The sequence below is a fragment of the Equus asinus genome, chromosome X, assembly GCF_041296235.1.
Source record: "Equus asinus isolate D_3611 breed Donkey chromosome X, EquAss-T2T_v2, whole genome shotgun sequence".
Lineage (NCBI taxonomy): Eukaryota > Metazoa > Chordata > Mammalia > Perissodactyla > Equidae > Equus > Equus asinus.
Window position 1 is genome coordinate 97,390,339 of NC_091820.1, and position 27,991 is coordinate 97,418,329.

The 27,991-nt window shown below is 47.0% G+C and overlaps 1 protein-coding gene across 1 annotated transcript; it reads right to left on the bottom strand.

Annotated features, from left to right (window-relative positions):
• Positions 1-1,375: 1,375 nt before the first annotated feature.
• Positions 1,376-27,764, bottom strand: LOC139042755 (glycine receptor subunit alpha-4). The gene is made up of 10 exons (XM_070502838.1): positions 27,347-27,764; positions 23,691-23,821; positions 23,339-23,406; positions 22,480-22,703; positions 22,259-22,341; positions 20,595-20,735; positions 17,458-17,672; positions 12,627-12,776; positions 6,605-6,942; positions 1,376-1,595 (listed from the first exon to the last, which is right to left on the bottom strand). The coding sequence occupies exons 1-9, from the start codon at positions 27,415-27,417 to the stop codon at positions 6,652-6,654; spliced, it is 1,374 nt and encodes a 457-aa protein (XP_070358939.1). The 5' UTR covers positions 27,418-27,764; the 3' UTR covers positions 1,376-1,595; positions 6,605-6,651.
• Between the last annotated feature and the right edge of the window lie 227 nt (positions 27,765-27,991).

The window sequence follows — 27,991 nt, forward strand, 5'->3', positions numbered from 1 at the left end:
GAACACTATCTAATCTTCCAAGTACAAATATAGAGCTATGTACAGGGCATTGTTGGAGAACCCAAATCTGTCTGGATGTCGGGGCAACAAGGGTTTGAGGAAGCTTCACAGAAAATTTGATATCTGGTTAGTTTTGACAGATGAGTAGTGGTACCTCAGGCAGAAGAGGTCAGAGGAGGGCATTTAAAGACTGGGAAACAGCATGTGCAAAGGCACAGAGCATCAGACAGGATGAGTTATTGGGTTCAGGGATCTGTGGGTGGATCAGCATGGCCAAATGCGGGGTGCACTTAGGGGAGCAAGGGGACTAATTAGAGAAGAGGCTGGAGGCACTGGCAGGGGCCAGAGCAGAAAAATCTCTTGGAGGTCAATTTAAGGAATATGGACTTTTTCCTGAAGTCAATAGGGAACTATTGAGGGATTCAAAGCAAGGAAGTGTCATAAATGGATTTGTGTTTCAGAAAGGTCAAATTGGCAATAGTGTGGAGGAGAGGAAATGATACTGGAATCAAAAGCTGAACCAAGATGAGGTCAGGGAGGATGGAGAAAGAGGGACAGATTTCAGAAATATTTGGAAGGTAGACTCAACAGGACTTGGTGACTGATTTGATCTGTGGGCTATAGAAGAAGGAGTTGTCAAGGATGACTCCCAGGTTTCTGGCTTAGGTGACTGGGTAGGTGGAAGCGCCACTCATCAAGATTGGGAAGATTGGAGGAGGAGGTGGAAGAGGAAGTTTGAAGGAGACTGTGAATTGTTTGGCTCTAGACATGTTGAGTTTGAGGTGCTTTTGGGATGTCCTGGTGGAAATGTTCAACAGAGAACTGGAAAACAGAACTAGAGCTGTGGAAAGTCTGAACTGAAGGTAGAAATTTGAGAATCACCAGCATACAGGTTATTATAGCCTTGGAAATAGTTGAGAACAGCCAAGCAGTAGGTATGCAAGGAAGAGAGGTGAAAGCCAAAGATGAAATCCTGGAGAACAAGTACACCAAGCAGCACTGGCCAGAGGGGCGAGAGAAGAAACTGGAGAGTGAAAGCCAAGGGAGAAGAGAATTTCAAAGAAGGTGTGATGACTCTGACAAATGTTACAGGAAGTCATGAAAGATTAAGACAGGAAAGTGTTGACTTGATATAGCAATAAAGAAGGCAGTGTGAGGAACATGGAAAAAGCATTTTCGGGAGGGAGTTAAGGGAAAGAAAGCAAAGGATAGATTACAGTCTGTTAAGGAGTAAATGGTACTTGTGAGGATGTGGAAACCTCTAATAAGAACATCACTGTATGAAACTTGGTGATGAATGGAAGGAAAGCAATAGATCAATAGTTAGAAATTCACGGTCAAAAGGATGGTGGTTTTTACTTTTATTTTTCATTTTGAACAGAAGAGACTTTCCCTCTTTCCCCTCCCCTCCTGTTACCCCTCCTTCTCCTGCTTTTCCTCTTCTCCCTTCTCCACTTCCTCCTCCCTCTTCTTCTCTCTCTTTTTCTCTCTCAATGAAGAAGCTGAGGCTCAGAGAGACTAAACAATTTGCCATTGTTGCATAGTTTGTAAGCATGTTATATGCCAGCAGAAAGAATCCAGTGACAGTGGAGAGACTGAAAATATAAAAGAGAGGTGATTTTTTTTTTTGGAAGATTAGCCCTGAGCTAACATCTGCTGCCAATCCTCTTTTTTGTTTTTTTTTTTTGCTGAGGAAGATTGGCCCTGAGCGAACATCCATGCCCATCTTCCTCTACTTTATATGCAGGATGCCTACCACAGCATGGCTTGACGAGCAGTGCATAGATCCGCACCTGGGATCCAAACCGGCGGGCCCCAGGATGCCAAAGTGGAATATGCGAACTTAACCACTGTGCTACCAGGCCAGCCCCGAGAGGTGATTTTTGACCACTTTTCTGAGTGTGAACTCAGCAAGATGAGAGGCACAGAATGGAAACCTAAAGTTCCAACCAGGCCCACATGCTAGAAATTTGACAGGGTGGAAGACAGACTACAATGATGTGGTCTGGTCATGTAATAGCTAATCTTTATTGAGCACTTACTATGGGCCAAGCATTGAGTTAAGCACTTTACTTACATTATCTCATTTAATTCCCACAACAACCCTATGAGGTAGGTACTGATATTGCCTTCATTTAACAGATGTGAAAATTGAATCACAGAAAGGTTCAATGATTTGCTCAAGGCCACACAGTTGTTGTGTGTTGGATCTTTCAGAGACCTCCAATGGCCCTTTAGAGGAGGAATCTAAGGCTGAGGGAGGTGAAGTCCAGAGGTGTCCCAGAATCCCTATCTAGTGAGTGTTGGACTTATAATGCAAACCCAGGCTCTCTCTGGTACCAAAGCCACACTCTTAGCACTATGCTGTTATGAATGGAAGCTATTAAAATAGAGAATATGTGCATATTTTTCTAGATCCAGCTCTGTAAGGCAAAACATTCCCTGAACTTAAGTGATAGTAAGAATTGCCCTTATGCCAGGGAGCTGGTAGTGACAGCATATACTTCCTTGGTAATGCACCACACAGTATAATGCAGCCAGGGCATTTGTAGAAAACCTCATGGTGAAAGCAGAGACCGAGAAAAACAGAGCTACTCATGCTGGGCAGCAATAGCCGAGTTCTCATGTGACTTTTTGAGGTGGCTGCATGACAGCAGCCATACTTCGTTCTTTCATGGAGAGAATGCTCTGTGAACAAGAAAGCCCCTAGCTCAGATATTCTCCCTCCTCCAGGTCTCAGATTTGTTGACAAGTTGTTCTGATGCCACCAGTCCAAGTTTGTAGACTGTAAATGTTATACTAGATGTGAGGCATAATGGAGCATGGAGTGTGAGGCTGGGAAGGACAGTCTAATTGTTATCCCTTCAGTGGGAACAGCATGTGCAGCAGAGAAAGGCAGATGGTTGTACTGCCAAAATCTCTGCTACTGTACTCACTTGTCACTGCTAGACTTTTCATTTGGTGATTGGTTTTTGAGATATAGCTTGATACTAGTCTCCATATTTGGAATATTATTAATGTTTAATCAGATCATTATCATTCTTTATTCAACAATGCAATTTACCAGGTTTTGATGTCTTCTTAACTTTTGGACCAGCTTGGGTGTGTGTGTGTGTGTGCATGCACATGTGTGTGTGAACTCTGTCTGATTTTATAAGTTCCCTTCCAGGTGTATTTTTCTGTGATCAACAGATTAATGGAAAGAGAATGAATAGAAATGTAGTATATAATAAACCACATGAGAAGTCATGCTTTCCTTCTACATATACGTGCTGAGTATTGCTATGTAGCCAAAGCTGTGTGGGCTAAACAGTTGTATAAGAGGCAGTTCCTGCCCTCAAGGAGCTTATTCTACATTTCTTCCATTCAGCAAGTGATAATACTACCTGACTTCCTAATCCCTTGGCAGTTCCCATGCTTGGCTGATTTGTCTTTCATCAGCAGAGCAGGCTAGGGAGATCTTTAATCCCAACATAGTGAATTTGAATTTAAGATTTTGACAGCTAGAAATGATAAGATAATAATATAATAATAATAATAATAATAATAATGAAAACATTGATAATAGTAAATCAAGAATGAAGAGAGGCAACTGGGGACACATAGATTCTCAGGAGGTAGTATGTTCTGGACAAAGTTGAGATATTTACATGGCTTGGTGAAATGGGAAAATAGCTCAGAGATCAACTTAACATTTCAACTAGAAGAGTGTCAGTTCTTTGGTGATAGGTGGGGAGAAAAGGCTTGTGGAGGAAATTAAAAGGAATAAACTGTGTTCACTACCTTTCTTCCACATAGAAAGCTCTTTTTGATTTGATTGTGAATTTTGGGAGAGCAAGAGGCCCTGCTAGTGGAATGAGGGGAAAGAGGAAGACAGACCACTGGTTTTCCAAAGAGCAGAGCAAACGGAAGGGAAGATGGAGGTGCTGATAGCCTCAATGACAACTGAATAAACAAAGCCCTTTCTCTGGAAAAATATATGTGTAAAATATTTAACTGACATTAACAATGAATTAATGAAAACACCCAAAACACCTTATTAGTATAGGAAGTTTTTTCCCCTTTAGAAAATATGCTGCTTTAAAACTCAAAATCACTTCATATGTGATCCAGGCAGAAAGCAGTGTGGGTCTCTGGAGGAATGAGTACTATAAGGATGAGGATAAATGGAAGTGACCTCCAAGCGAGTCTCTTACGTCACCTCCTGCCAGCTCACTGTTCTGAGAGGGGCCCAAGTTTAAGAATTTCATGACTGAATGGATTGCTAGGTGTCACACGCTTCCAGTGGGACCCAACATTCCCCTCCACCGCGTATGTGGGAAGGGTGAAGAAAATGAAATCCATTTGCACCTGATTCTGATACCATGTGTCTCCCTTCTCCACTCGGGGGCTCTGATAGGGAGGGACAGTACCTTCCACCTGGCATTGCCTCTGAGTAGCTTTGTGAACTCCTTTGAGCTATTATGTTGGTTGGTACTTTGGCTTCTTTGGCTCCCAGCACCAGCTGATGCCCTGAGCTGAGTCCCAGTTGGGCAGGCTCTATTGCTCAGTGCTAGCTGTCTCCAGGGCATTGTTCTTGAGACTTCCAACAGGGCAGATTTGTGCAGTTGGCCCATCTGGACAAGATCTATAACAAGTAGAGCTCTGTGCAATAAGCTCATCTCCATAGTCCACCCCCCGCTACCCCCGCCTTCGGGCTGCAGCAGCCTGACACCCCAGCCCCGCCATGGAGAGTATCAAAGAGATACTCTCTGCTCCTTTCAAAAGGGTATTGCTTGTGGCTTCTCATTGATTGGCACTACCTGGGCAGAAATGGGAAAACAGGGACTCTCTGCCCTCTCAATTCAATCTCCTCCCTTATGCCGGTCCTTTAGTTTTGACTCTCCTTGGCACCACAGTCATAGTTAATATCGTCAACAAGATTAATTTCTGGTCCAGCTACCCTGGTCAGCCCAGAATAATGCTATCCTCAAAGCCAAGAGACAGACAAGAGGAGTAGCTCAGTGAACAGGAAAGAGCAGACAAGCTCAATAGGAAAAAGGGGGAAAGAAAGCTGACCTCTTGGTTTGATTATAGGATTTGCTTTGGTCATTGGATTTATTGACTTTCAATCTGGAACACCATTTTGATGAAAGGAGGAAGAGGGGAAGAGAGGGAGGGAGGGCGGGGGAGAGAGAGAGAGAGAGAGAGATTGGACTCACATAGTTAATTATTGTAGGTCCAGAGAAAAGGACAAGATGTTTAAGAAATCATTTGATCACCTCTGTCTTCCAGCTGTTAGCCCCACCCTTTTTCAATTCCTCACAGTTGGGTCACTTCAAAGGACTCAGTGTACCAGACCCATGCTTCCCCACGTCCCAGTCGTATGTCAGGCCTGAATGGGCTCTCCCACACCCTCTCTATCCTGATATTTCTGGCAGCTTCCACTGCCTGCTCCCCATCCTCACTGTGGAAGGAGAAGGGAAGCAAAAGAAGGGTTAAGAAAGGACTCCAATTCATGGCTCTCTACCTTCTACAACTACTACCCTAAGGTCGGCCAAGTCAATGCTTGTCAAGGATAGGAGTCCTCTATATGCCTAGTTCCTCCCCAGGAACTTTGAAGCCCACTTTATCCCGGGAAAGGTTGCATGACACTATTATTAGCCCACTAAAAGGAGGTGAATGAACAAGTTGGAAATGAAGGGTTCTGGGAAATAAAGCGACTTTGAGAAAAAGAAGAAACAAATGAATGTCCAGCCAACAAAAATCTCTCTGAGGATAGTTTCTGTATCCTATTCCTCCTAGGTCCTACTACCTTGGGTCTCATTTTTCTTGAAAGTTTCCTAGCATCACTGAGTAAGTTTCTTAAAAAGTAAGCATTTTTCTCTTTTTATACTCCCTAGCAGCCAAACACACCCTACCGCCATACTAGCTGGTTAGAGAATAAAACAAATATTTCTGAGACCAGGAAATTCAGGTGGATCTGGAAGGGTGGGCTTTCCGAGAGTCCAAGATTCCTGACCCTGTTCTGACAGTATTGAGCATCCTAGGAGACTTGAAGATCTCTTTTGGGTCGTATAGCAATGCCCTATCCCAGCGCAGCTCATGACTGTTCCAACCTTGCTGAAAGGTACGGAACCTGTCACCTTGCCTTCCTCCCATAGACAAGGAAACCTGACTGGGTCACCCAGGGCAGCACTTGTGGGCAGCAAAGACTCCCTATTTGAGCCTGTGGTAGGAGGGACAGAGGGCACAGTACAGGCCAGGCTCTAGGTGGAGGTGGCAGGGTGAAGAGTGGTGCAGATTAATATGACAAACACCAGAATCTAGTAGCAGCGGTATGACTCTTCTCCTCTAGAAAACTGGAAAACAGAGAGGTTCCAGCAAGGGAAGAAGGTCATCCCGGCCCCAGGAACACGGCCAAAACTTACTCTCAAGAGAAATGGGATAGCACGGAGAAAATCTGGATTAGGGTAGATAAGCCATCTTTCTAAGTCCAGCTACTATTGGCACCATGCAGTGTAGACCCCCATAGCTTCAGGATTGGCCGTTGAAATTCTGAGTGGGAGATCAGGAAGGAACTGTCCAACCCCCTGATAGAATCTAACAGAGGGGGAAAGCCCACCTAGGAGGAAGGAAGCCAACAGCTGGACTCTCTGGCCTCCACTCTATTCACAGTGCCTGGTGGATATCTTCTGACCGTAGCACTTTATAGACAACCCAGTAGAAGATGTTGAAGATGAGGAAAGTGAAAGGGAAGACAGCACGGGAGATGGTGTCAATCCTCTTGGCTTGGTCCACATAGAGTTTCCGCATGGTTTCTGCCTCCTTCAGAAGAGGGGCTGGAGGTTGGGGGCTATAAATGCCAGGCCCTTCCATTGGACCTCCATCCCTTGCCTGCAGGCAGTGGCCCAGGCCATAGCCACGGAAATAGAAGCGACTTTCTCGAATGATATCTTCCTCCTGGAATTACATGGAAGAAAAGGCAGAATTTGAGGTTACACTTCTAAAGCAGAGGGATAGCAACAAGGCCACACACAAATATGTCATAGTTGATGCTATGCAGATGGGGTGGCTGGGTACGCAGGCCCATTGCATGCTTTTTTTATGGCCAGATGAGATAGATGTCTGCTAAGCAGCTGTGTATGGTACGTATGGTATGTGTTATGATTCCAATTGCAGATAAGCCCCAAGCCGCCTTTTTAAAATGCACAGCATCATCTAGAGCCATCTAAAAACCAGTGAAGTGCCAACCCACTGTGAGAGGGGCATCTCAAAGTCAAGTTATCTCTGACTGGTAAGAAACAGAATAAGCAGAACAATGAAAGCTTTAGAAAGCACAGCTGAGATATTTAGACTTGGTGAACTTGACTTTAATGACTTTCAAAAGCTGCAGAATTAATTCTCCTTGTGCTATCTCAACTCAAAGCTGAAAATTCCAAAAGTTTTCAATAATCTAGTGGGTTTTCCAAATTAGGGTAAAGCTGATTACTCTGTTGCAGATACAAGTGCTTCTCTGCCAATCAGCAGATTTTGACATAGGGGTCAGTACATCTAGGGTAACATGTATTACCCAATACACATTCCATTCATGTACAATACATGCATTATGATGAACACAGTAATACTGAGGAGGTAATTTTTTTTTTTTTTGAGGAAGATCAGCCCTGACCTAACATCTGCCACCAATCCTCCTCTTTTTGCTGAGGAAGACTGGCCCTGAGCTAACATCATGCCCACCTTCCTCTACTTTATGTGTGGGCCACCGCATGGCTTGATGAGCGGTGCCATGTCCGCACCTTGGATCCAAACCGTCGGACCCCGGGCTGCCAAAGCGGAAGGTGGGAACTGAACCGCTGCACCACTGGGCCGGCCCCTGAGGAGGTAAATTTTATATAAGCACTACGTAATGTAGCAGACTACACAAAGTTCATTTATCCAATAGTGAGGTGAAAACCCTAAGTAGCTATAACACAGCTGAGAGCCCTGAAGTAAAGGCAGAAAGATGGATAGTGATAGTGATAGTGATAGTGAGTGAGCGAGCGAGCCAGAGAGAGAACCAAAGCCTCTGAGCGATCAATAGAGAAAGCTTTGCTCACTTAAGAGCCCACCAGGCCTCCACTCAGAGCCTATTCATGAAGTTTATATACAACCCAAACATGCCTAATTTTCTCTGTTTCTAAAGGACACACTGCTATCAGAATTGATGGTTCACAGCCTGGAAATTAGACAGAGGAAGGTAAATGTACAACCGAACCTAGAAATACTTCCTTCAGAGATGGTTGAAGTTTTTAAAAGTATTGATGTTTAAGGGAGTAAAAGCCTCAGCTATCTAAGAAATCACCTGACGTGAGATGCCCTCTGTGGGATGATGTCCACTACCATCTTGGTTTGTCCAGGACTGAGGGCTTCCTGTGACTTGGGACTTTCAATGCTAAAACGGGGAAGTCAAAGGCAAACCGGGAAGAGTTCGTCACCCTACAGCTACCTGAGGCACTTACTACAACTTATAAGAATAAAGAACATATACATTGAATGGATGTGACACAGATATACCTAAAATGTGGAAAAGTAGATTTTACACACACTGTGCAGTTAGACATTATAGGGTCTTTATAATGGGACCTCTGCAGCTATGGTAACACATTGATAAGTGGCTCTGTAGATGAGATGTTGGTGTGGTGGGTCCCAGTAACCCTGGATTATTGCATCACCAGAAGGCCTGGCCTGTCATTGGGCATCAGGAGCAGGCAAACTCAGGCCAGAGATTCACCAACAGATTGTATCTCTTTCTCTGCTTCCTGTGGGTTCATAGCATGAACTTGGGAAAGGCATCAGTCTTGTTCACTGCAGTATCCCCACTGCCTAGCACATCGCCTGGCATCTAGTAGGCACTCAGTAGATATCAGCTGAATGAATGAATGGAGTGATGAGCCACATGCTTCAGAATATAGGACAGGGAATGGCTTTGTTCTCATGAAGCCAGCATCCTCTCAGGGTCTCAAACTGAAGAGTCTACTCAGAAGAGAATCTTCCTCAGTTACAAAGTGCTTGGCAGGAAAAAGGATTACTCTTTGTCCCACTCCTGCACAATGGCCTGGTGCCCTTCAGCTTCTAGAAAGAGTGGCACCTTTGGTATAGGGAAAAAATCTAAGTCTGCCCACCAGGGAGCTTTGCTACACAATTCTTGATTTTGCCAGTCTCTGTGGAGAGAGTTGTACATGCGTAGGCCAGAGGCAATTCACTACTGTGATTGTGCTTCGCCCCTGAGTCACTGTAGTGGGGCAGTCTTAGCTCTCTGCTCAAAAGTATTTACAGAGCCTCAGTCACCAAAGGCCTTGGCGCCCCTCACCTGTATTCTCTAATTCATCTTCACACTCTTCCTACCAGGGAGGTTGTGCTGGACCCATTTTAGAGATGAAGGACCAGAGGCAAACAAAATATCTCCCAAGTAATCGAAAAATGAGGGGATAAAGAAAATGATTTTCTCTTTTGCTTTCCAGTTCAGGGTCCCTCAGACCACCTGTTCCCCACTGCTCGTCCCAATCCCCTCAGCCCCCCGGCTAGAGGATACAACCACGGAATATGTTTGTTTTCAAAAAGTTTTGAAAGAGGAAGGTGAATCCAACTGCTGTTTCTGTTTCTACAGATCCAGGTATTTCCCCTTTTCTCCAATCAGTAAATCTAAAGGGAATCATTTGAAAATATTTCCCAGGCTGAAAAAGCTATTTCATATGGGATAGAAAATATAGCCAATAGAGTAAGCTGCCCTTGGGTCTTTTTGATTTTAATATGTTGTACCACTTGTAGTTAGGGGAGCAAAGATGAATGGTCTGTAATCCAAGGGTGAAGGGCCTGGATTTGGGTATTATCTATTGAAGTCAAATTCTGAGGAGGGTGTGCGTGTGTGTTGAGGAGGGACAATGGAGACTTAAACGTAACTTTGTGGCTTCCATGGCTGTTGAAATAGAACACTTTTGTTGCAGCTATCTATGGGGGAGGAGGGCTGGGGAGCAAGAGAGGAAAGATATTCCAAAGCCAATTTGGGGAGGGAATGCACAGTATGGGAGGTGAGGTGTGGAGATGGGAAAGAGTGATAGGTATTAGGGGATGTGTACTGAAGCAAAGAGAAGAGCCGAGAATGAAGAATAGGAGAGGGTGCTGGGGGATGGAGAGAGAGTAAGCAGAGTTCAGGGACCAAGCCTCTGAAAGGACTTGGCAGTATTTTGAAATGTCTTCCATTTCTCAAGTTATTCTATTAATAATGGCAAGGCTTCCTCTTTGTCCAGCTTGAAAGACAGCCCTAGCCAGTCAGCCTGCAAAGGTTGGTGGACTGGGTTACATGGCTGCTGTGTCCAGAGTCTGGTGCTAGGGCCTGTTGAGGCTATGAAAAAGAGAGACAGACTCTTCCCTCTGAAGCTTATAGACTAGCTGGGAAGACAAAGCAGAAATATGTGGAAAAAAATTAAACCACTTTAAACAGTGATGTGGAAGCAGACCACCACGCAGTGGAGATGGATGGTTGAAGAGAGATTAGAGAAGAACAGGATTAAGCCTGGAGCTGGGTGAACAGCCCACTGGCTCCTAGAATACTCCTTACTTGCTCTTGACTAAGGGCTCCCTGAAAATCACATGGATTCTCTCCCCTTCCTCAAGAGGGCTCTTCTCTGACTGAAGGCTTCTGCTTCTCTAGCTGGAACAGCAGGGCCCAGAGAGAGTTTCTAGAGATGGATTAACTCTGCATCAACTTTTGCCAGCCTGCTCGGTGACCTCCAGGATTCCCACTACAGTTCCACTGGGATGGCAGTGGCTTTAGGAAACTTGAAAAGGGACATGACTAATGGCACTGCTTTTAATTTTCAGGTTTTATTTACATTAATAATAAGCCCAGTCCACTTTCAAGCAGGACCCAGGAGCCTAAGCAGGGAAGGCCCAGGCTGCTGTTACAACTTTGTAATAATTGAGCACTGGCTATGACAGACTCCACTATGAGATCATGACCAACCTATATATGACCAGGAAGCGGGTAGGCTATGGGCAGTTGGGGGTTAGAGAGGTACAGGGAAAGGAGTGGGACTAGTGTCAACCTGGAGTAGCTCTACAGAAACCGCGGCAGTTGTCTGTTGCTAGGACATCAACACAGGCGATTTAGCTGGCAAAAGAACTCTGGAACAGTTTGGCAGCTTGCTCTTCTTTTCCAAGGTAGGCACTGAGAAGGCGTCAAGATCGAAACCGCTATAAAGATAAGATTTTGGTACCTGCAGGCCAGTTTGACACAGCTAAAGAGGTGGTGGAGACAGTTAGCTTAGAAAAGAGTACATCCTCTTTTCTTGCCCTTCTGCTAAGTCTGTATATTTTTTCTAATCCTCAGCATGGGATAGGAAAGGCTTTTAGGTCTCTTGAAGAATGGGTCTTACTCTAGGAGATGCTGTTGTGGATCAATCCACTAGAGGGCATGTTTCCCAGGGCCCATCTAAAGGACTAAAGCTGGGCAAGAATTGACAAATTCTGACAAACCGCTAGATGAGACAGGAGCCCTGCCCTCAGCAGAAAGGGACCTTAGCAAGTGACATGAAATCTCAAAGGTAGTTTGTGAATTATTTTTAGTGTGGCTATATGGTAGAGATAGCCCAGGAGCAGCTGAGGTGGGAGGTAGGGGTTAGGAGGAGAGACGAGCCTTAGAGCTAGAGAGGCCAAGAGGCTAGAGCCAGTGGGCTCAGATCATTTTTCCCCTCCCCTCAGAGGTCATATGAGCTTGCGTCTTTGGCTTTAGAGTCCCCAGTTTAGGCAGAAATCAAGGAGTCAGGTCTCAAGATAGACCGGAACTCTGTGTCTGATGATTAATGGACCAGAATGTAGCTCAGAATAGATTTTCAACTTTGCTCATAATTGGGCACTTGCTTCTGTGAGAGTGGCCCAGGCACCTCTGTTGTCGTGACAACGTACCTAGCACCTATTGTCCGGGCAATCGGGGGTAAACTGCCTCTGTTGTCATGACGACATGATCTCTACTGTATTTCCCCAGGTGATCATTCTACTGTAGAAGAAATGGGGTTAGTGAACAAGAGTGAGGGAGAACAACAGCTCACATCCAACAACTCTGATGCACCTATTGAAGATCAAGGTGAAGAAATCCAACAGCCAGAAGAGGCAAGTAGTGGTTTTTCAATTCCAGCTTAGCTATGGGGACCCTTTTATAATACTCCCCTAGAAAGGCACCAATGCCTGACCCTTTAATTCTTAACCACGACTCAGTGTATGACAATCTGGGGTACTTCCTCCTGGGAGAGGGGAGAGCCAGGAGCACTCATTATTAATTCTCAAAGCAATCTCATATTGACTAACTTGATAAGGTTCTAATACTGGCTAACATTTTCTCAGTGCTTACTATGTGCCAGGCACTGTGCACTCTTAATCACTCTACAGACTTCCCTACAGGGATTAATGTCCCATTGGACAGATAAAGAAATGGAATCAAAGGGGTTAAAGTACTTAGCTTATCTGTGACCAGCCTGGGACTAGAATCCAGGGTTCCTGATTGCCTGGCTAGTCTTCGCAGCCCTAGGTCAGGTCTTGGTTTGTGGGAAGAGTAGTAAGGAAGGAGTCCAAAGGAAAAAGGAAGTGGGCCCCTCCCTAGTTATACTCACCATGTGTTGGCGCCTCTGCCTTCTTCGAAGTCGCATGAATTCCTTATGCTGACGGGAGACAAAATTGACAGCAGCGTACTCCAGCAGGGCAGCGAATACAAAGAGCAGGCACACAGCCATCCAGATGTCGATTGCCTTCACGTAGGACACCTGCAACATCCATCAACAGCATAGTCATCTTTCTTGGAGTCCTTCCATGGCCTCTTCAGTGCGTTGCCAGCCCATATCGACTGCCTCCTCTTCTTCAGTTTTATCCTGAATTTTTTCTGGTTTTTAAAGAAGCTTTCCAAGATTTGTCCCGTTGTCTGAAGGCCCATATCAAAGAGATCGGGCTACCCATCATCCTTCACCTCTCTGCACTCTCCACCTTCCACTTCCATCTGCCTGTCCTCCCTATACTTCTTTTCCTTTATTTCTTTATTCTTTCTGTACTTTTGCTTCTGCTTCTTATTATTCTTTTCATTCTTGTCTTCTTCTGATTCTGTTCTTTCAATAAACAGCAATGAACATGAACGTTGCATTTGTTTGCCCTCTGATATCTCCTAGGATCCTCAGAGCCATGGTGGGAATCAGGCAGAGTTTGTCAGTCCCATATGAGACACGTGAGGACACTTGAGGTCTAGAGAGGAAAAGTCTTAGCCGAGATTACCCAGGGAGAAGGTGGCACTAGGACTTGGGGGTTCTGGGCTTTCTATTCAGTGGCACTGCCAGTCGCCTAGGCTGCAGTCTCAATATCAGACTAGGAGTTCCTTCCTTTCCCTCCTCCACCCCGATTCTTCCCTTGACCCTGTAGTTTTTCCTGCTGCTCTTCTGCTGAGGAATTGAGCGCAGTAGTGAGCTGAGGCCTCCTCTCTCACAGTGGAGAGCAGAACAGGGCAGAGATCCCAAGGGAGCGCCACCCACCCTCGGCTATGGACACTTTTCTACTTTCAAGGCACTGTTGGCATCTGCCTATCCAGTCCCTAGTTCTGTCCTCTCACTACCTGCCTTAGCAGCCTTTAAATACTTTTCTCTACCACTTCCCTTGTGAAGATTGGACACTTACCTCTCCTGGAGCAGGGTTGCAGTTGGGTGGGGCCAGGAGATGGGGGACAGAACTCAAGTTTACAGAGTCCTTTCACCTCCTCAATCAGATCAACTCCCCACATAGTTTTGAGCTGCTGAGCTCACTCTATGGGGCTCTCCTGCTGGAGTAGAATTCATGACATACAACCTCTTTCACTAGCCTCTGCTATGTTGGATACTGAGGGTGCTGCAGGCTCCAGGTAAGGAGCAGGTCTCACTGGATAAACCTTCCACCTCAGTGGTTCTTAACCTGGAATGATTCTTCCTTCCCCCTACCAGGGCTATTCAGCAATGTTTGTAGACGTTTTTGGTTGCACAATTTTAGGGTAATGGTAGCTATTGGCATCCAGTGGTTGGAGGCCAGGAACACTGCTAAATATCCTACAATACACAGGACACCTGCCTCCTTCCCTACAAACACAACAAGGAATTCTCTAGCCCCAAATGGCTATAGTGCTAAGTTGAGAAACCCTGCTCTTTTAGGGAAATTCCACTTTGGTGAGTAGTGGTGGTGGGTTGCTAGGCATCTCTGATTAAGCATCCTTTGGTATTTCCACTTTGCCACCTACTAAGAGGGCATCTTAGTTCATTCACCATTTCCCAGTCTCACTGTGCCCCCAGGGATGTCGTCAAGTCTGCTATGAAGATCAATAATGAGGTAATGACAGGGAGGGCCATGAAAGGTTTTGGACCACTAAAAGAAAAAGACCCCTTAAACAGCAGGAGAAAAGCCTTGTTAATGATGGTTGTGTTAATAACACATCTTAAATATGTCTGGAATCCATCCTCTCACTACCCTAGCTCATCTGAAGGACCGCAACCGTTTCCTAAATGGTCTCCCTGCATCTCTGCTTGCCACCTCCAATCTGTTCTCCAAACAGCAGCCAGAGTTTTTGTTTTCAAAATGTAAATCTGATCATATCTCTCCTCTGCTAACAACCCTTCAATGGCTCTCCGTTACCTTTACAATATAGTCTATGCTCCCCTTAGCATGACATTTAGGCCCTGCCTACTTCTTCAGCCTCATCTCGCCCCTGGCAATCTATGACCCTGCCATGATGAACCATTTCAGTAGTCTCCCAAGGAGATGGGTTAGCAATGTATTTGTCTCTACTGGTTATGTTTGCTCTTTTTTCCCCTCCTTGATACTACCTGCCCCAAGAACTGTGAGCCATTTAGATTACAGGTTCTCAAGAGAATTGGGTCCCTCCTCCTTCTTGCAACTTTAGGTCTAATCTCTGGTAGAAATTTTCTACCAGAGTAAAAATTTTCTACCAGTCTCTGGTAGAAATTTTCACTTAGCTCTTCCATTCTGTACTGAGCCACCTGCAGTTGTGTAGATCAAGAGCCTGGTAAGAAGACAGTGATTGGTGCCTTTGGGATCCCCCAAACAGACAAAGGAGTGGTTTCCTGGGGGCATCAGAAGTGGCCATCCCAGCTGAGTTCCCTTAAAAAGTGAGCCTCTGCTTCTCTTATCCTGGACACTCGAGTCCTATTGGGGTGGGATTGGTGTGACTTTCAGAAGCCATTGACCCAGCCCCACCTCTTTCTCTAGGGCTCCTACCAAATCTAATGTTGCACAGACTCAAGAGTGAGCAGAAGCCCCCTGACTTACTCAGTTCCTTGTTCTGTGGGGCTGGCCAATGAAGCTATTTGGTTTGGGGTCATACCTACATAGTTTGCTTACTGGCCAATGAGGCCATGAAAAGTTCATCAAAATCTGATGAGAAGGCACCAAATACTGCAAAAAAACCCCTTCCAACAGGGGCTGGCCTGGTGGCGCAGCAGTTAAGTTTGCATATTCTGCTTTGGTGGCCCAGGGTTCGCTGGTTCGGATGCCGGGTGTGGACCTAAGCACCACTTGTCAAGCCATGCTGTGATAGGCATCTCACATATAAAGAAGGGGAAGATGGGCACAGATGTTAGCTCAGGGCCAGTCTTCCTCAGCAAAAAAGAGGAGGATTGGCAGCAGATGTTAGCTCAGGGCTAATCTTCCTCAGGAGAAAAAAAAAAACCCCTCCAACAAAGTCCATTTTTTCCAAATGAGGAAACTAAGTGATTCCTGTGAGTAAATGGATTGTGCTTGCTCACAGGAGGGGACTGGAGAAGGAAGTTCTCTTGGTAAGAATAAGGCATAAATTGCAGCACCTTCCTGAGTTAGAGAAGAATCTCCTTCTTGTGTGGTAGCGGCAATAAGCTAGGCCAGGGTTCCTAGGTCTGAGCTACTTTTCTGCCTCTAGTTTTCCTACAAGACCACTATCACAACATGGCCATCACAGCCCTGTCTGGTTTTATAGCCCTTGCCTAAGCCCTGGCTATTGAAGAGGCCTCTCAGAGCCTCTTCAATATCCCTGCTCACATAGGAAACACATTTATAGGAAATGATCTCTGACAACTTCCCCTGATTTGGGTTTTGATCTTGATCCTAATCTGAGTTTTGTCACCATTTATCCCTAGAGGGCTTAGGGCCATCTCAAAGATTTCCTGGCAACTCAAAAGTAATTGGGAACACCACCAGCTGCTATAGCCCTAGGTCCACCACTCAGTTCTTTCCACCCAGACATCTAATAATCACAATAACTAAAATTTATTGAGTGGCTATTATGTGCCAAACACTGTTCTCTGTGTTAATACATTATCTTATTTATTTCTTGCAATAACCCTGTGGAAGAGGTAATATTCTTATTCCCATGTTACAGGCAAGGAGATTGAGAGGTTAAAGAATTTACCTAAGATCACCATTAGTAAATGATGAGGCTGGGACTTAAACTGAAATCTGCTTGAGTCTAATCTCTTACCCTTAACTACCACACACCTCCTGTCCCCATACAGTGAATCTATAAATTCACCACGGATGCCCAGATTACCCCCGCTTAAGTCTCCGGTGAATGTCTTCTTAGGAATAAGCTCTAGGAGATGGGAGATCAGGGCCTGGTTCCTATCAAATCAGAGCAAGAGGGAATATGTTCACTTTAGATCCACAAGCAACTGCGTTGTTTTTGTTTCCCATTATTTCTCCACGGCCTAATACAATGCCTGGTTCATAGTACATGCTCAATAAATATTAAATGACTAAAATGGGGTTGCTCCCTGATTTTCTCAGAGTCTTTCTGACTGTAAGGGCTTTGAGGTGACCTCTAAATTCTCTACATGATGACACAAGGCAGGGAGACCCTGGGCCCAGTCACGTCAGCACAAAGCTCTCTGCATAATCCAGGATAACCAGAGTCCACTGACTTTAATTACTATTTGCTACCTCAAAATTTTCCCACTGCAAAAGAATGGGTAGTGTCTCTAGAGCTCTTGGTAATAGTATCCGATTTCCGACAAAGTAAGATATAGATGTCGGTTTGAAATCCTTGTATTTCTTTGATTGTTTCTTGTGGAGCATGACCTTGAGAAGGTCATTCTATTTCTCTGAGCTGCATTGTCCTCATCTGTACCATGAGGGAGTAGGACTTTCTACTCGCTAAGAGTCTTTTGATCTTGGACATGCTAGTATTTCCTGATGAAAGTCAAAGTAAGTCAAGCACTGTCTCTACTTGTTCCCTAGCCAGACAGCATCTGCAACCCCCGCTTCCACACTGTTAGCATGTTATTATGTTATTAGCAGTATGTTGTGGGGGAAGAGAATGCAGGCCACCTGCTCTTGCTCAATGGCTCTTCTCTACCTTAAATCCAAGGAAAATAGTGAGCAGGAGGGAACAGGGGATGAATGGGAAATGGGGAGCTCTAAGCAAGCAAGTTCCCTTGCATGTCTCTTCACCTTAGGCAAAGAGGCCCGGGAGCCAGAGCTCTGAGTTGTCATGGTGAGCACGGTGGTGATGCCTAGGCCCACACGGGCAGGGGCAGCATCCATGTTGATCCAGAAGGAGACCCAGGACAAGATGACGATGAGTAGGCTGGGGATGTACATCTGAATCAGATAGTAGCCCATCTGCCGTTCCAGGTGAAACTTTACCTCGATGCAGGTGAATTTCCCTGCAAGGAAAGAGGTGAGGTATCAGGCACCAGGTTCCCAGCCTGCAGCTGAGCCTGAGGGGCAGGACTAAGGCAGCCCTATCCCCATGGGCCAGCCTCCGGGCACCTCAGCTGGGCCAATAAATGAGCCTTTCAAAATGGCCCCAGGGAGCACCAGGTGTATGTTCTGAGGAAGCTCTCAGAGCAGCCACCAAAGACTTGACCTCTTGACCCTGGCACTTCAGTTTCCAGCAGAAGACCTTCCACAGGACAGCACAGCAACAGGATTAAGAGCAAGAAGGCTCCAGAGCCAGACCGCCTAGGTTTGAATCCTGACCCTTCCACTTACTAGCTGTGTGACCTCAGGCAAAACACCCAAGCTTTGTGGGCTTCAGTTTCCTTGCCTGTAACACAGAGTATTAACAATATCAACTCCATCATCAGTGGGCTAGTGTAGGAATTAAATGAGATAATGTGTTTGAGGTGTTGAGCACATAGGTAGCTGGTACTATTATGATTATTAACAAAGCAATGAGCTTACACTCCACTTAAATCACAGCAGCCTTGCTTGAGCTTGCTGGTACCCCAGAAGCTCTCTAGCAACAACAATTCACTGAAATAGACACTGTCTGTGTCTTAAGCAAGTGAGAACAGCCAGATAGCAAACATCTGGACACAATGTCCAAAAGAGACCAGCTCTGGACAGTGGGCAGCAGGTTCCCATAGAGCATCAGGCAGCAGTACTCTATTCCACCAACAAAAAGTGCATTGGCCCCAGGCACGTGTACTAATGCTCTGCCTCCTTGGCCAGCCATCTTCACGTTACTCTGCTTCCCATGCCCCAAGGCTAAGTAAACACTAGCTCAGAGCTTCTCCCAGCAGCAGAGGTTTAGGATAGGCAAAGCAAAAAGCAGAGGGTGTGTATATTGTTATTTTATTCTGGCCTAGGCTTGCTCTTATCAGGCCTGTCTGATTCCTCAAGGCTAGCAATTTCATCAGTGACTGATTACGGCTTTGACATGCCGTGTGATACTGTGATCTCTTATTGTTCTTTGAGTCTACTCCACCTCACCCCACTCCCTGCTTCTTGCAGTGACATGCCTTTGCTAGGTACCCACATTTTCCTTCCTTCCTTCCCCCCCCCCCCCCCCCCCCGCACCGACGCCATAATAGTGGTTTGGTTTTTAATGACAAAATTAACACTTGTTTAGTATAGAAAAAAAGTGAGAAGTGGAAAAGGAATAATAATATTCGTCAGCTAACACTTACCAAGCCCCTACTAAGTGGCCTGACTTTATCCAGTTTCTCTCATTTAAATCTCATGACAACACTTTAGGGCATGTAAAATTATTATTTTCCATTTTACAGATAGGGATACTGAGGGTCAAAGAGATTAAATTATGTTTCTCAAGGGCACCCAACCAGTAAATGGTGGAGCCAGAATTCAAACTTAGCTCTATCAGACTCCAAACTGCTTGCTCTTATCCATTGTATCACATGACTTTAGAAACATTTAGTGCTGTTTCCTTCCAGGATTTTTAAACAGGTGCTTTTGATTTGTTTCTTTTACCACAAAATAATCATTCTGTGTGTATAACTTTGAATCTTAGCCTTTTTCACTTGTACTTTCCCATGTTGATATAAGCACCTTGCAAGCGTCCTTTTTAATGTCTGGATAACATCCTACCAAGCAGATGCACTGTGTAATTTACTTAAACCTCTGCCCTATTGGTGGATATTTAGAACAGTTCTAAGTTTTTGCTGGTATAAACAGTGACCCAGAGCCCTCTTGGGGTCTAAAGTCAATAAGATATTTTGGAATATTTCCTTATAATAAATTCCAAGGAGTGAGATTCCTGGATAAACATGTACAAAAAAAATTTAGCTTCTAGACTAAAGTTTCTCAAAGTGTGCCCCCTGGACCACTTGCATCAGAATCCTCAGGATGCTTGTTCAAATGCAGATTTCCAGGCATCTCTCCTAGCATATGTAATCAAAATCTCTGAGAGGTAGAGCCCAGGACTCAACTTTTTAACAAGCTCCCCAGGGGAGTATAATGCACACCAAAGTTTGAAGACTACTGACCTGCATACAAATTGCCATTTTTTCCCCAAAGAAGGTTATGTCAATTTCCACTTTGACCAGCACTTTCTAAATTCAATGACCTATTCGTTTTCCTACTCCAGGCGCCCCCACATACACGAACACACATATTCGTAGGGTGGCACCCAAAGCATGTCAGCACACCATAGAAGGTACCCAGGATCTCCCCTCTTCAGCCTCTGGTCTCTATCTCAAGGTCATAGCTCTTTCTTTGTGGCCAGATCACCAAGGGAAATGAAGAACAAGTAGCTCTTAGGGAAGCTGCAGGGAGCAGATGCTTAGGCTAGAAAAGCAACCTCTCTCTACTTCCTGGCCCATGTTTCACACCTGAGAAAACAAGCCAGTTCAAAAGAGTTGGGCAGTGGTGGCAGCAGTAGGAGGTGTGGGCGGTAAACTGGCTGGTGCCCTGATGCCTATTCTCTCTCGGTTCAGTACAGCCATTGACTACTCCTAGATGTAGATTCTCCACCTTCTGCAAGAAGTTGGCCCCAGAACAGATGGGACACTCCTGTCACTCACTGGCACAGGCCCATTTGCTCTGCAGCATGCGACAGGGACAAGAACGTGGGCTTTGGAATTCAACAGATCTGGATTTGAATTCTAAATCAGCCGTTTACTAGGTGTGTGACTTGGACAATTGATTTAACTTCTCAGATTCTCAGTTTCCCTTTCCGGAAAATGGGGCTGATAATCCCTCATAATGACATAAGGTGTACGAAGCACTTTGCACCACATCTGGCACAGATTGGACCTTCAATAGAGGCTGGCTGCCTTGCCCCCTTCCCTCCCATCTGGAGGCCCTCCTCTAGCTCACAGCTAGTAAAGATCCTGGGTTTTTACCTGTGTTGTAGTGCTTGGTACAGTAGCCTAGGTCCTTCTCATCCCGCAAGATAAACTGGGGCAGAGTCAGCCCCTCAGCCACTTGGACAGCCGGAGCATCTTCCAGCCACTCAAACACAAGGTCATTCATGGTGTAGCCAACTGAAAGTAACAGAGATGGCAGAGGGCTGCAGAGTGTGGCTGCTGGGTTATGGGATAGGGAAAAGGTTAGAACTGGCAGAAAAGGATGAGGAGTAAAGCTTGGGTTTTAGGAGCTTCATGCTCATCTTGGAAATGGAAACCGCTGAAGAGGGTACTTGGTCAATTGTTTCATGGGCCCATCCTAAGCAAGTAAATCAGAAAGATTCCAGACTACCCTCCTACCTAATTCTCAAGCTTTAGCAAGGCCCAAAGAGAAATTATTCTGGAAAATCTAGAAAGCAGGTCAAAAGGGTTGGAAAGATGTCAAGGAACCCAGCTGGGAACCTCCTGCCATATCTGAAACCCAGGGGAGTAAGCATGTGTACGGACCACATGTCTCAAGCTGAGCCAGCCTCAGTGCCAGGGCTTCTGCCGCCTCACCCTAGGGAGGAGAGAGCTATTTATACCCTGCCAGTCGTGCATGGGACAATGCACACCACAGACTCCTAGCCAGGGCCCCAAACTGGGGCAAATTGAGAACTAACATCTGACTATGCCAAAGTGCTGACAGATAGCTAGCAGTTGGTGAAGACTCCTGCCACATATACGACCATATTCACATATGTCAGGTGGAAATGGGAGCAGAAACATCAAGTCTCACAGGTGTCCAGTGTAGGGCCTTGACCCAGGGGAACTGTGTGGCATGGGGCAAGTCACTGCCCCTTCTGTAAAATGCTCCACTTACTTTTCAGAGTTGTTGGTAGCGGGTAATGAGAACCTGGGCATGAAAGTGGTTTACGAACTCTAAAGAGCTGACTGCATAGGACACATTCTACTCATCACTGTTATTATACGCTGGAAACAGCCTGACAAGCCTTCTTCTCTGAGGACCAAGTGGATGTCTTCTGATCTCACAATATCACCTTGCCCAGATGATGGCAAAGGAGTGGACACAGGTGATGGTCCATCCTTGCCATCCTTTGGCTTCTCTGCAATTGGGGCAACCCCTATGGGCTGGCACGCCTACCATAGAGTAGCCCTTGGCTGACCTTGCCACCCTGGGCACTGTCCTATGCCTAGAACTGTCCTCTCTCACCTCTCTACAAAAGTTACCTGTGTTCAAGAGTACCCCATCCCTGCCAACTTGGCACTTTTATAGGCATCTTGAATGTCTTAACTCAGGGGGAGTAAAGGTAGAATTACTTCATGCACTGTGAGAGGGAACATATCCTTGGGGAGAGGAAGCACCCCTCAAATGGTCCCCCACAACCAGCACAAGCACTTTTTTATGTAAGGCTGGTGCCTTCCCATTCTCCAGCCCTGTGGAACAGCCAGACCAGCAAATAGTGTGGGGATGGGAAAACACACTGGGTTGGATGTTAGTGAGCCCTGGCTTCTAGTCTCATCTGTGCCAACAACTGACTATGTGCTTGGGTAAGTCCCTCCCTACTCTGGGTTGCCCTTTTCCTGTCTGGAATATAATGTGAAGGGGTTAACTAGCTGGCATTCCCGGCTTTGCTCTGTGACTCTCTAGAGACACTTACAGCTCTCCAGCTGCATCGTGCAGGTCTGGATGTCCATGGGGAAGTTCTTGAGGTCCATTGGGCAGGACAAAATGAGGGTCAGCCTGGCAGGGACAGGAAGAAAGAAGTGACCTCAGCTTACTGGGGCCCAACACAGCACAGGGGACCCTCTTCCCACCCTTCAGCCTCTATCTAGCTTCTTCCCCTTGACCCAAGCTCTCCTGGCCATCCACCAGGTGCACCTGATGCTGTAGAGCACATTCCCATTCTTGAAGATGCGCAGTAACTTGTTGTCTGTGGTCACCTCATGGAAGTTGGCCCCTTTCTCATTGGCAAAAAACAGGTCTGGCTTCCAGATAGAGTCCAGCATGGAGGGATCGAGGTCCAGTGAATCATCAGGATACTCTCGGTAGGCCAGGCGTGGGTCATTCCACTGCTGCCGCAAGAAGACATTCACTCGATAGTCCTGGGAGTGTGCAGAGATGAGCCCATCAGAGGCAGTGCTATTCCAGGGGCCCAGCAAGCCTACATGGGCAGGAGGACCACGAGGAAGAAATGTTGGGAGCACATCTTAGGGGCAGTGGGCATTTTCTACTGGAGAATGAGTCTGCCTTGGGATGATATGGCAAAACGGGAAGGGAAAAGACATTTATTAAGCACCTACTATGTTCCAGGCTCTCTGCTAAGTGCTTTCTTTATACACATCATCTCATTTAAATCTCACACCAACCCTGTGAGGAGAGTGCTGCTATGATCCTCATTTTACAGACAAGGAAACTGAGACAAAGAGATTTAAGTAAACTTCCTAAGGTCACACAGCTATTAGATGGTAGAGTCAGGATTTGAACGTGGGTTTGTCTGATTCCAAAGCCTGTGCTACCTCCCATGCTTGACCATCTGCTCCTTAGGCTAGTCTGCCTGTAGCCAATGAAACCCCAGGCTGAGGAAAGATATCCTCTTAGTGATCAACTTCACACATTCCATGGCTTTAGCCATGACCATGAAACATGTAAAGGACAGTAGAGGGAGGAAAGGCTTGCTGTCTGGTAGGCTTCTCCCATTCACAGTAGAATGGAAGCAGGGAACGGGGAGACTACTCACCATGGTAGTCTCAGTGACAGAGCCAAAACTGTTGATGAAGATGTTGCAGGTCACGTTCACGGGTGGGCCTAAGGGCAGCAAAGCACAGTTATATTGGCAGGGCATTCCAGGAGGCTCGGAACAGTTTCCAGGACTCTTTTCCTGACCTTGAAGCCGGGGCACTGCTGGGAGAAGGCAATGCCAGCTACACAGGCCCATGGGCAATGGTGAGGGGAGGCTCCTTTTGAGCCCTAATAGCTAGTCCTGTACCTCCAGCCTCCGGTCCTTGGGGCAGGCAATAGGGGCTGGCTAGGCAGGGTGCCCTGAAAAGGAGTGGGGAGGGAGGTAATTTTGTAGGATGAATCCTTGTTACCTTTAAAATTGGGTCGAATCCTGGCATCATATCCGGATGTTCGCCCCATAAGCTTGTCCAGGAAATCAGAGGGGGACATGGGCTGGGACCCCTTGGTCCCAGATTTGACTTCCTCTTTTGCCAAGGCCACCCTAGACAGAAGATATAAAGAAATCTGAAGCCAGCTGTTTTCTGCATTTATCATAGACCCTCTCGTTCCCTGTCCCCACCCACCCCTGGCTGGTCTCCCCATCAGGTAGGAAGATAGGAGAAGATGGGTCTCTGGGAGCCCATTGCAAAATGAGGACAGAAACAGTCATAAGCCAACCAGTTAGTCCTAGAAAATTGCTTTCTCATATATTAGATCTTTTTACCCTCATAATTCTCAGTGTGATGGGGGTGAGGACTGTTATTTCCAGTTTACAGATGAGAAAACTGAGGCTTACAAAGGAGGGGTGACTTGTGGGAATGTAAATTGGTACAGCCACTATGGAGTTTCCTCAAAAAATTAAAAATAGAACTACCATATCTTCCAGCAATCCTACTTCTGGGTATTTATCCAAAGGAATTGAAATCAGGATCTTGAAAAGATATCCATACCCCATGTTCATAGCAGCATTATTCACGATAATCAAGACATGGAAACAACCTAAGTGCCCATCAACAGATGAATGGATAAAGAAGATGTGGTACACACACACGCAGAGACACACACACACGGAGGAATATTATACAGCCATAGAAAAGAAGAAAATCCTGTCATTTGTGACAACGTGGCTGGACCTAGAGAGTATTATGCTAAGTGAGATAAGTTAGACAGAGAAAGACAAATACCATATGATCTCACTTATATGTGGAATCTAAAATAAATAAATAAATAAATAAACAAAAGGGGAGTGACTGGCCCAAAGTCTCAAAGCTGGTAAGCAACAGGGTTAGGACTCAAACCTGAGGCTGAGGACTCATCCAGTGTTCTTTTTCTGAAGGTGTTTTAAGCACTCAAAGAAGAGTGATGGCTCACTGGAAATAATGTGGCTGCTGCAATGTTTTGCCCATGGGGCCTACCCATGGATGGGAAGGCCCGAGGACAACTTGCATCCCTGAGAGTTGGTTTCAGTTACTTGGCCTTCATGCTGAGCCGTTCAGGAGCTGGGAGCCAGCTTCCAGAAAGGGAGGCTTGGCTTCTCACGTTTGCTCCAGTAGGAAGTTATGTTTTGAGCTGGACCTCAGTTCAGGGTTGCGGCAGCTTCAGGCAGGTAAACCCGCTTTGGCAACAAAATAGATGGGGAAGCAGGGCTTTAGGGGCACAGGAAAGCTTCCCAGTAGAGTGGCCATGCTGTGAAGGTCAACTCCCATCTTTTTCCCCCTGACAGCTTGATTTTGAGGAAGTGGCCAGTGTGCTTTGGCCTAGACTAGAGGCCAGCCCCTTCTCCCTGACAAGTTTTCCTCCACAAGCAGCAAAGCCCCTTCCACAGGCCTGCTTATCTGCTTGCCAACCCTCAGGTAGACTAGGGACCAGGAGCTCAGCAAAGCCTTGAGGGCAGAGATGGGGTGCAGGGGTGGAGCAGGGCTGAGCTCAGGCTGGTCTTCTGGCTGGAGTGTGTGCCTCCTGCTCCATCCTGCTGTCATCACTGCACCAGGTGCTAGAGCTAGCTTCTCCACTGCCACTACCGCTGCTGCGCTGTGGGGCTGGGAGGCAGGGTGACTGCTGTCCTTCTGGGCCCGACTCTCTATGAGCCGGTGGGTCCCTCTTTCTCAGTAAATCTATGCAGCAGCCAGTGGCAATAAAATAATATAAATAGCTAAGGCCCCATGCCAGATGCTTTATTCATCTTATCTAGTTAATTCTCATATCGATCCTCTCAATAAGTAGTATTACTATCCCCATTATGTAGATGAAGAGACGGAGGATCAGCAAGGTGAAATGACAGGTTCACGATCATGCAGCTAGTAATCAGTAAACCAAGACTCTAACCCGGAGCTATTGGCTTCAGAACTAAGTCCATCTATCACTATAGATTGATATAAGCGGCCCAGGGTGGGCTGCTAAGGAACTAGAATGGGAGAAGGTCCAGAGCAGCCACACCGTGACCTCCTAGAGTCCTGCCTGCCTTCTTGCATCCCATGAGCAGGAGAAAGCCCTTAGCCTAGCAACAGAGGCCACCTTGGCCCAAAGTAGAGGCTGCCAGAGCAGGTGGCCTAAGCAGACTGAAATTCCAAGGAGGCTGATGGTGGTGTTGGAACAAGCAGAAGTTCATGGCTTCACCACAGGGCGTCCACACTGGCCAGGTGCTGCTACTGGCCACCTGCCATGAGGTCACATGGCCTTGCACACGGAGCAGCCATCATCCTTAGCCCCACTCTCAGGTCACCTCTCCCACTAGCCCCAGCCCAGGACCGTGGGACAGGCTCTGGGCTTAGCTGTCTCGGGCTTCAACCCCTGTTGCAGCTTCTCTTTTCCAGGGCTACCTTGTCTGTGGACCTGAGGGCAGAATCACTGTGTGCAGCCGCTCCTTCCTTTCATTCCTGGAAATTCCCAAACACTGGCCCAACCCGAGAAGTTCCAGAGCTGAAAATCTAGCTCACGCAAGGCCCTGGGGTGGGGAGGGGAGACAACTCTGATTCTCCTACTGGGACCTGAGTGACCTTGGACAGGTCACCCCCCTCCGTTTCCGCATGTACCGTGAAGGACTTGGACTCAAAACTTCCTAAGGGCCTGTCTTGCTCTAATAGCCCAAGTGGGAATACTGCCATGGTAGCTTGGGCCTTGAGGCAGCCTCCTCTCCAGGAGGGCCAGCAAGGTGCCCCCTTCTGCCTGCATCCTCCTATCAACTCCAGCTGAGCTCCATTCCACTTTGAGTTGCTTTTCACTCTTAAGAAGTTTGCTGCCCCACACTGGGTCCCTGCCTGCCTACCAGCAAATGTGTCTGTAACCAGCAAGGCAGGAAACTCCTCAGAGACAAGCAGTCCTGGTATGCTCCTTGACCCAAGAAGAGGAGGATATTGCGGTGACACTCCCCATTGCCCTGGGAGGCACTTCTCTTCAGTTCAAGTAGAGCCATCTTTCCTCCTCAGCTCACTCTGTCCACCTAGACTGGCTCCTGGTCTAAGACAAAGTGGGAGTGGGTGGGGGAACATTTACAGTGAGCCCAAAGTGTGTCTTGCCCCCAAGCACAGGAAATGACTGCCACTGAGTGCCCCTCCAGAGACAGTAAGCAGCCACGTGGACATAAGCAGGGTGACTGTGGAGGGCCAGGGTTTGGTCAGCCCAGCTTCATTCTGATGTAGTTTTGGGTAAACCCTTGCTACCTGAAGCCCCTTGGGTGGGCAGCTGGCGGATGTTGGTGTCGTTTTTAGGGATCTCAACAGTGTGTGGCCAAGCTGGTAGGGAGATAGGGTTGGATGGCAGGACAGATGGCTTCCATGCTGGGGCTCCGCTACTTACCTCCCACCCAGGCCCAGGAAACTCCCACCCATTCGGAAGCTTTCCCCTCAGCCCTGGGGCCTTGACATCCCTCATGAAAGGCTCCTGGGTCATGAGTGGGGAAGAGTGTGTCCTCCCCTGAAACCCTCCAGACTGCGGGCTTTTTGCAAACTTAGAGGAAACCGTGCCAGAAGCCCCTGCTGCCCCCGGCCAGTGTTTGCATGCACCTCCTTCTCACCCCCACCCAGCTCACCTGAGGAGGACCTGCCTTGGCAGGGTCCAGAGGAGAAGAAAGGAGAGGGTTGCAGGAACGAGAGTTTTCATTCCGCGGGGACCCTGGAGCCCTTTCTCAGCCTGGCTGCCAAGGTGAGAGGGGATATCCTGGCGAGGAACCCGAAAGTATAGAGCCTTCCTCCAACTTGGGCTGCTCACAAGGAGCCCGCAGGGGCTGGGCTAGGAGTTGCGCTCTCTCCTCTTCTGCTCTCTTCTCCTCTGCCCTGCCGTTACCAGTCAGGGGCCAGAACTATTCCCCTGGAAATGATCCTGACACAGATAACCCTACCGGCTCCTGCTCTGGCTCTCCTGGGGCACCAGAGGGCCTCAGCTTGCTTACTGGGGAGCCGAAGGAGATTCTCTTTGGGCAGCAATCACTCTCCAAACCCCGGAGAGTCTTGGAGGGGAGGGAGGAGGGAGACTGGTAGGAGGTTTCCCTCCCTCTCACCTCCCCCCAGATGCACCCTCCGAAAGCAGCAATTTAAAGGCACAGTCGCCTGCAGCTGGAGTGGGGTTCCGAGAGCGTGTCCATGTGGCCGGGAGGAGCTTGGGCTGCTGCTGCCCCTGGGAGAGGGCCGGAGGTGTTCTATCCAGCTTCTAACTCTCCAGCTGGAGGAGTGCCTGC

Excerpts from the sequence above, each read along its gene's own strand:
- LOC139042755 (XM_070502838.1), bottom strand. The coding sequence starts at position 27,417 with ATGAAAACTCTCGTTCCTGCAACCCTCTCCTTTCTTCTCCTCTGGACC. Across the intron at positions 23,407-23,690 it reads GATTCGACCCAATTTTAAAG|GCCCACCCGTGAACGTGACC; the intron begins GTAACAAGGATT and ends TGCTGCCCTTAG. Across the intron at positions 20,736-22,258 it reads CACGATGCAGCTGGAGAGCT|TTGGCTACACCATGAATGAC; the intron begins GTAAGTGTCTCT and ends TGTTACTTTCAG.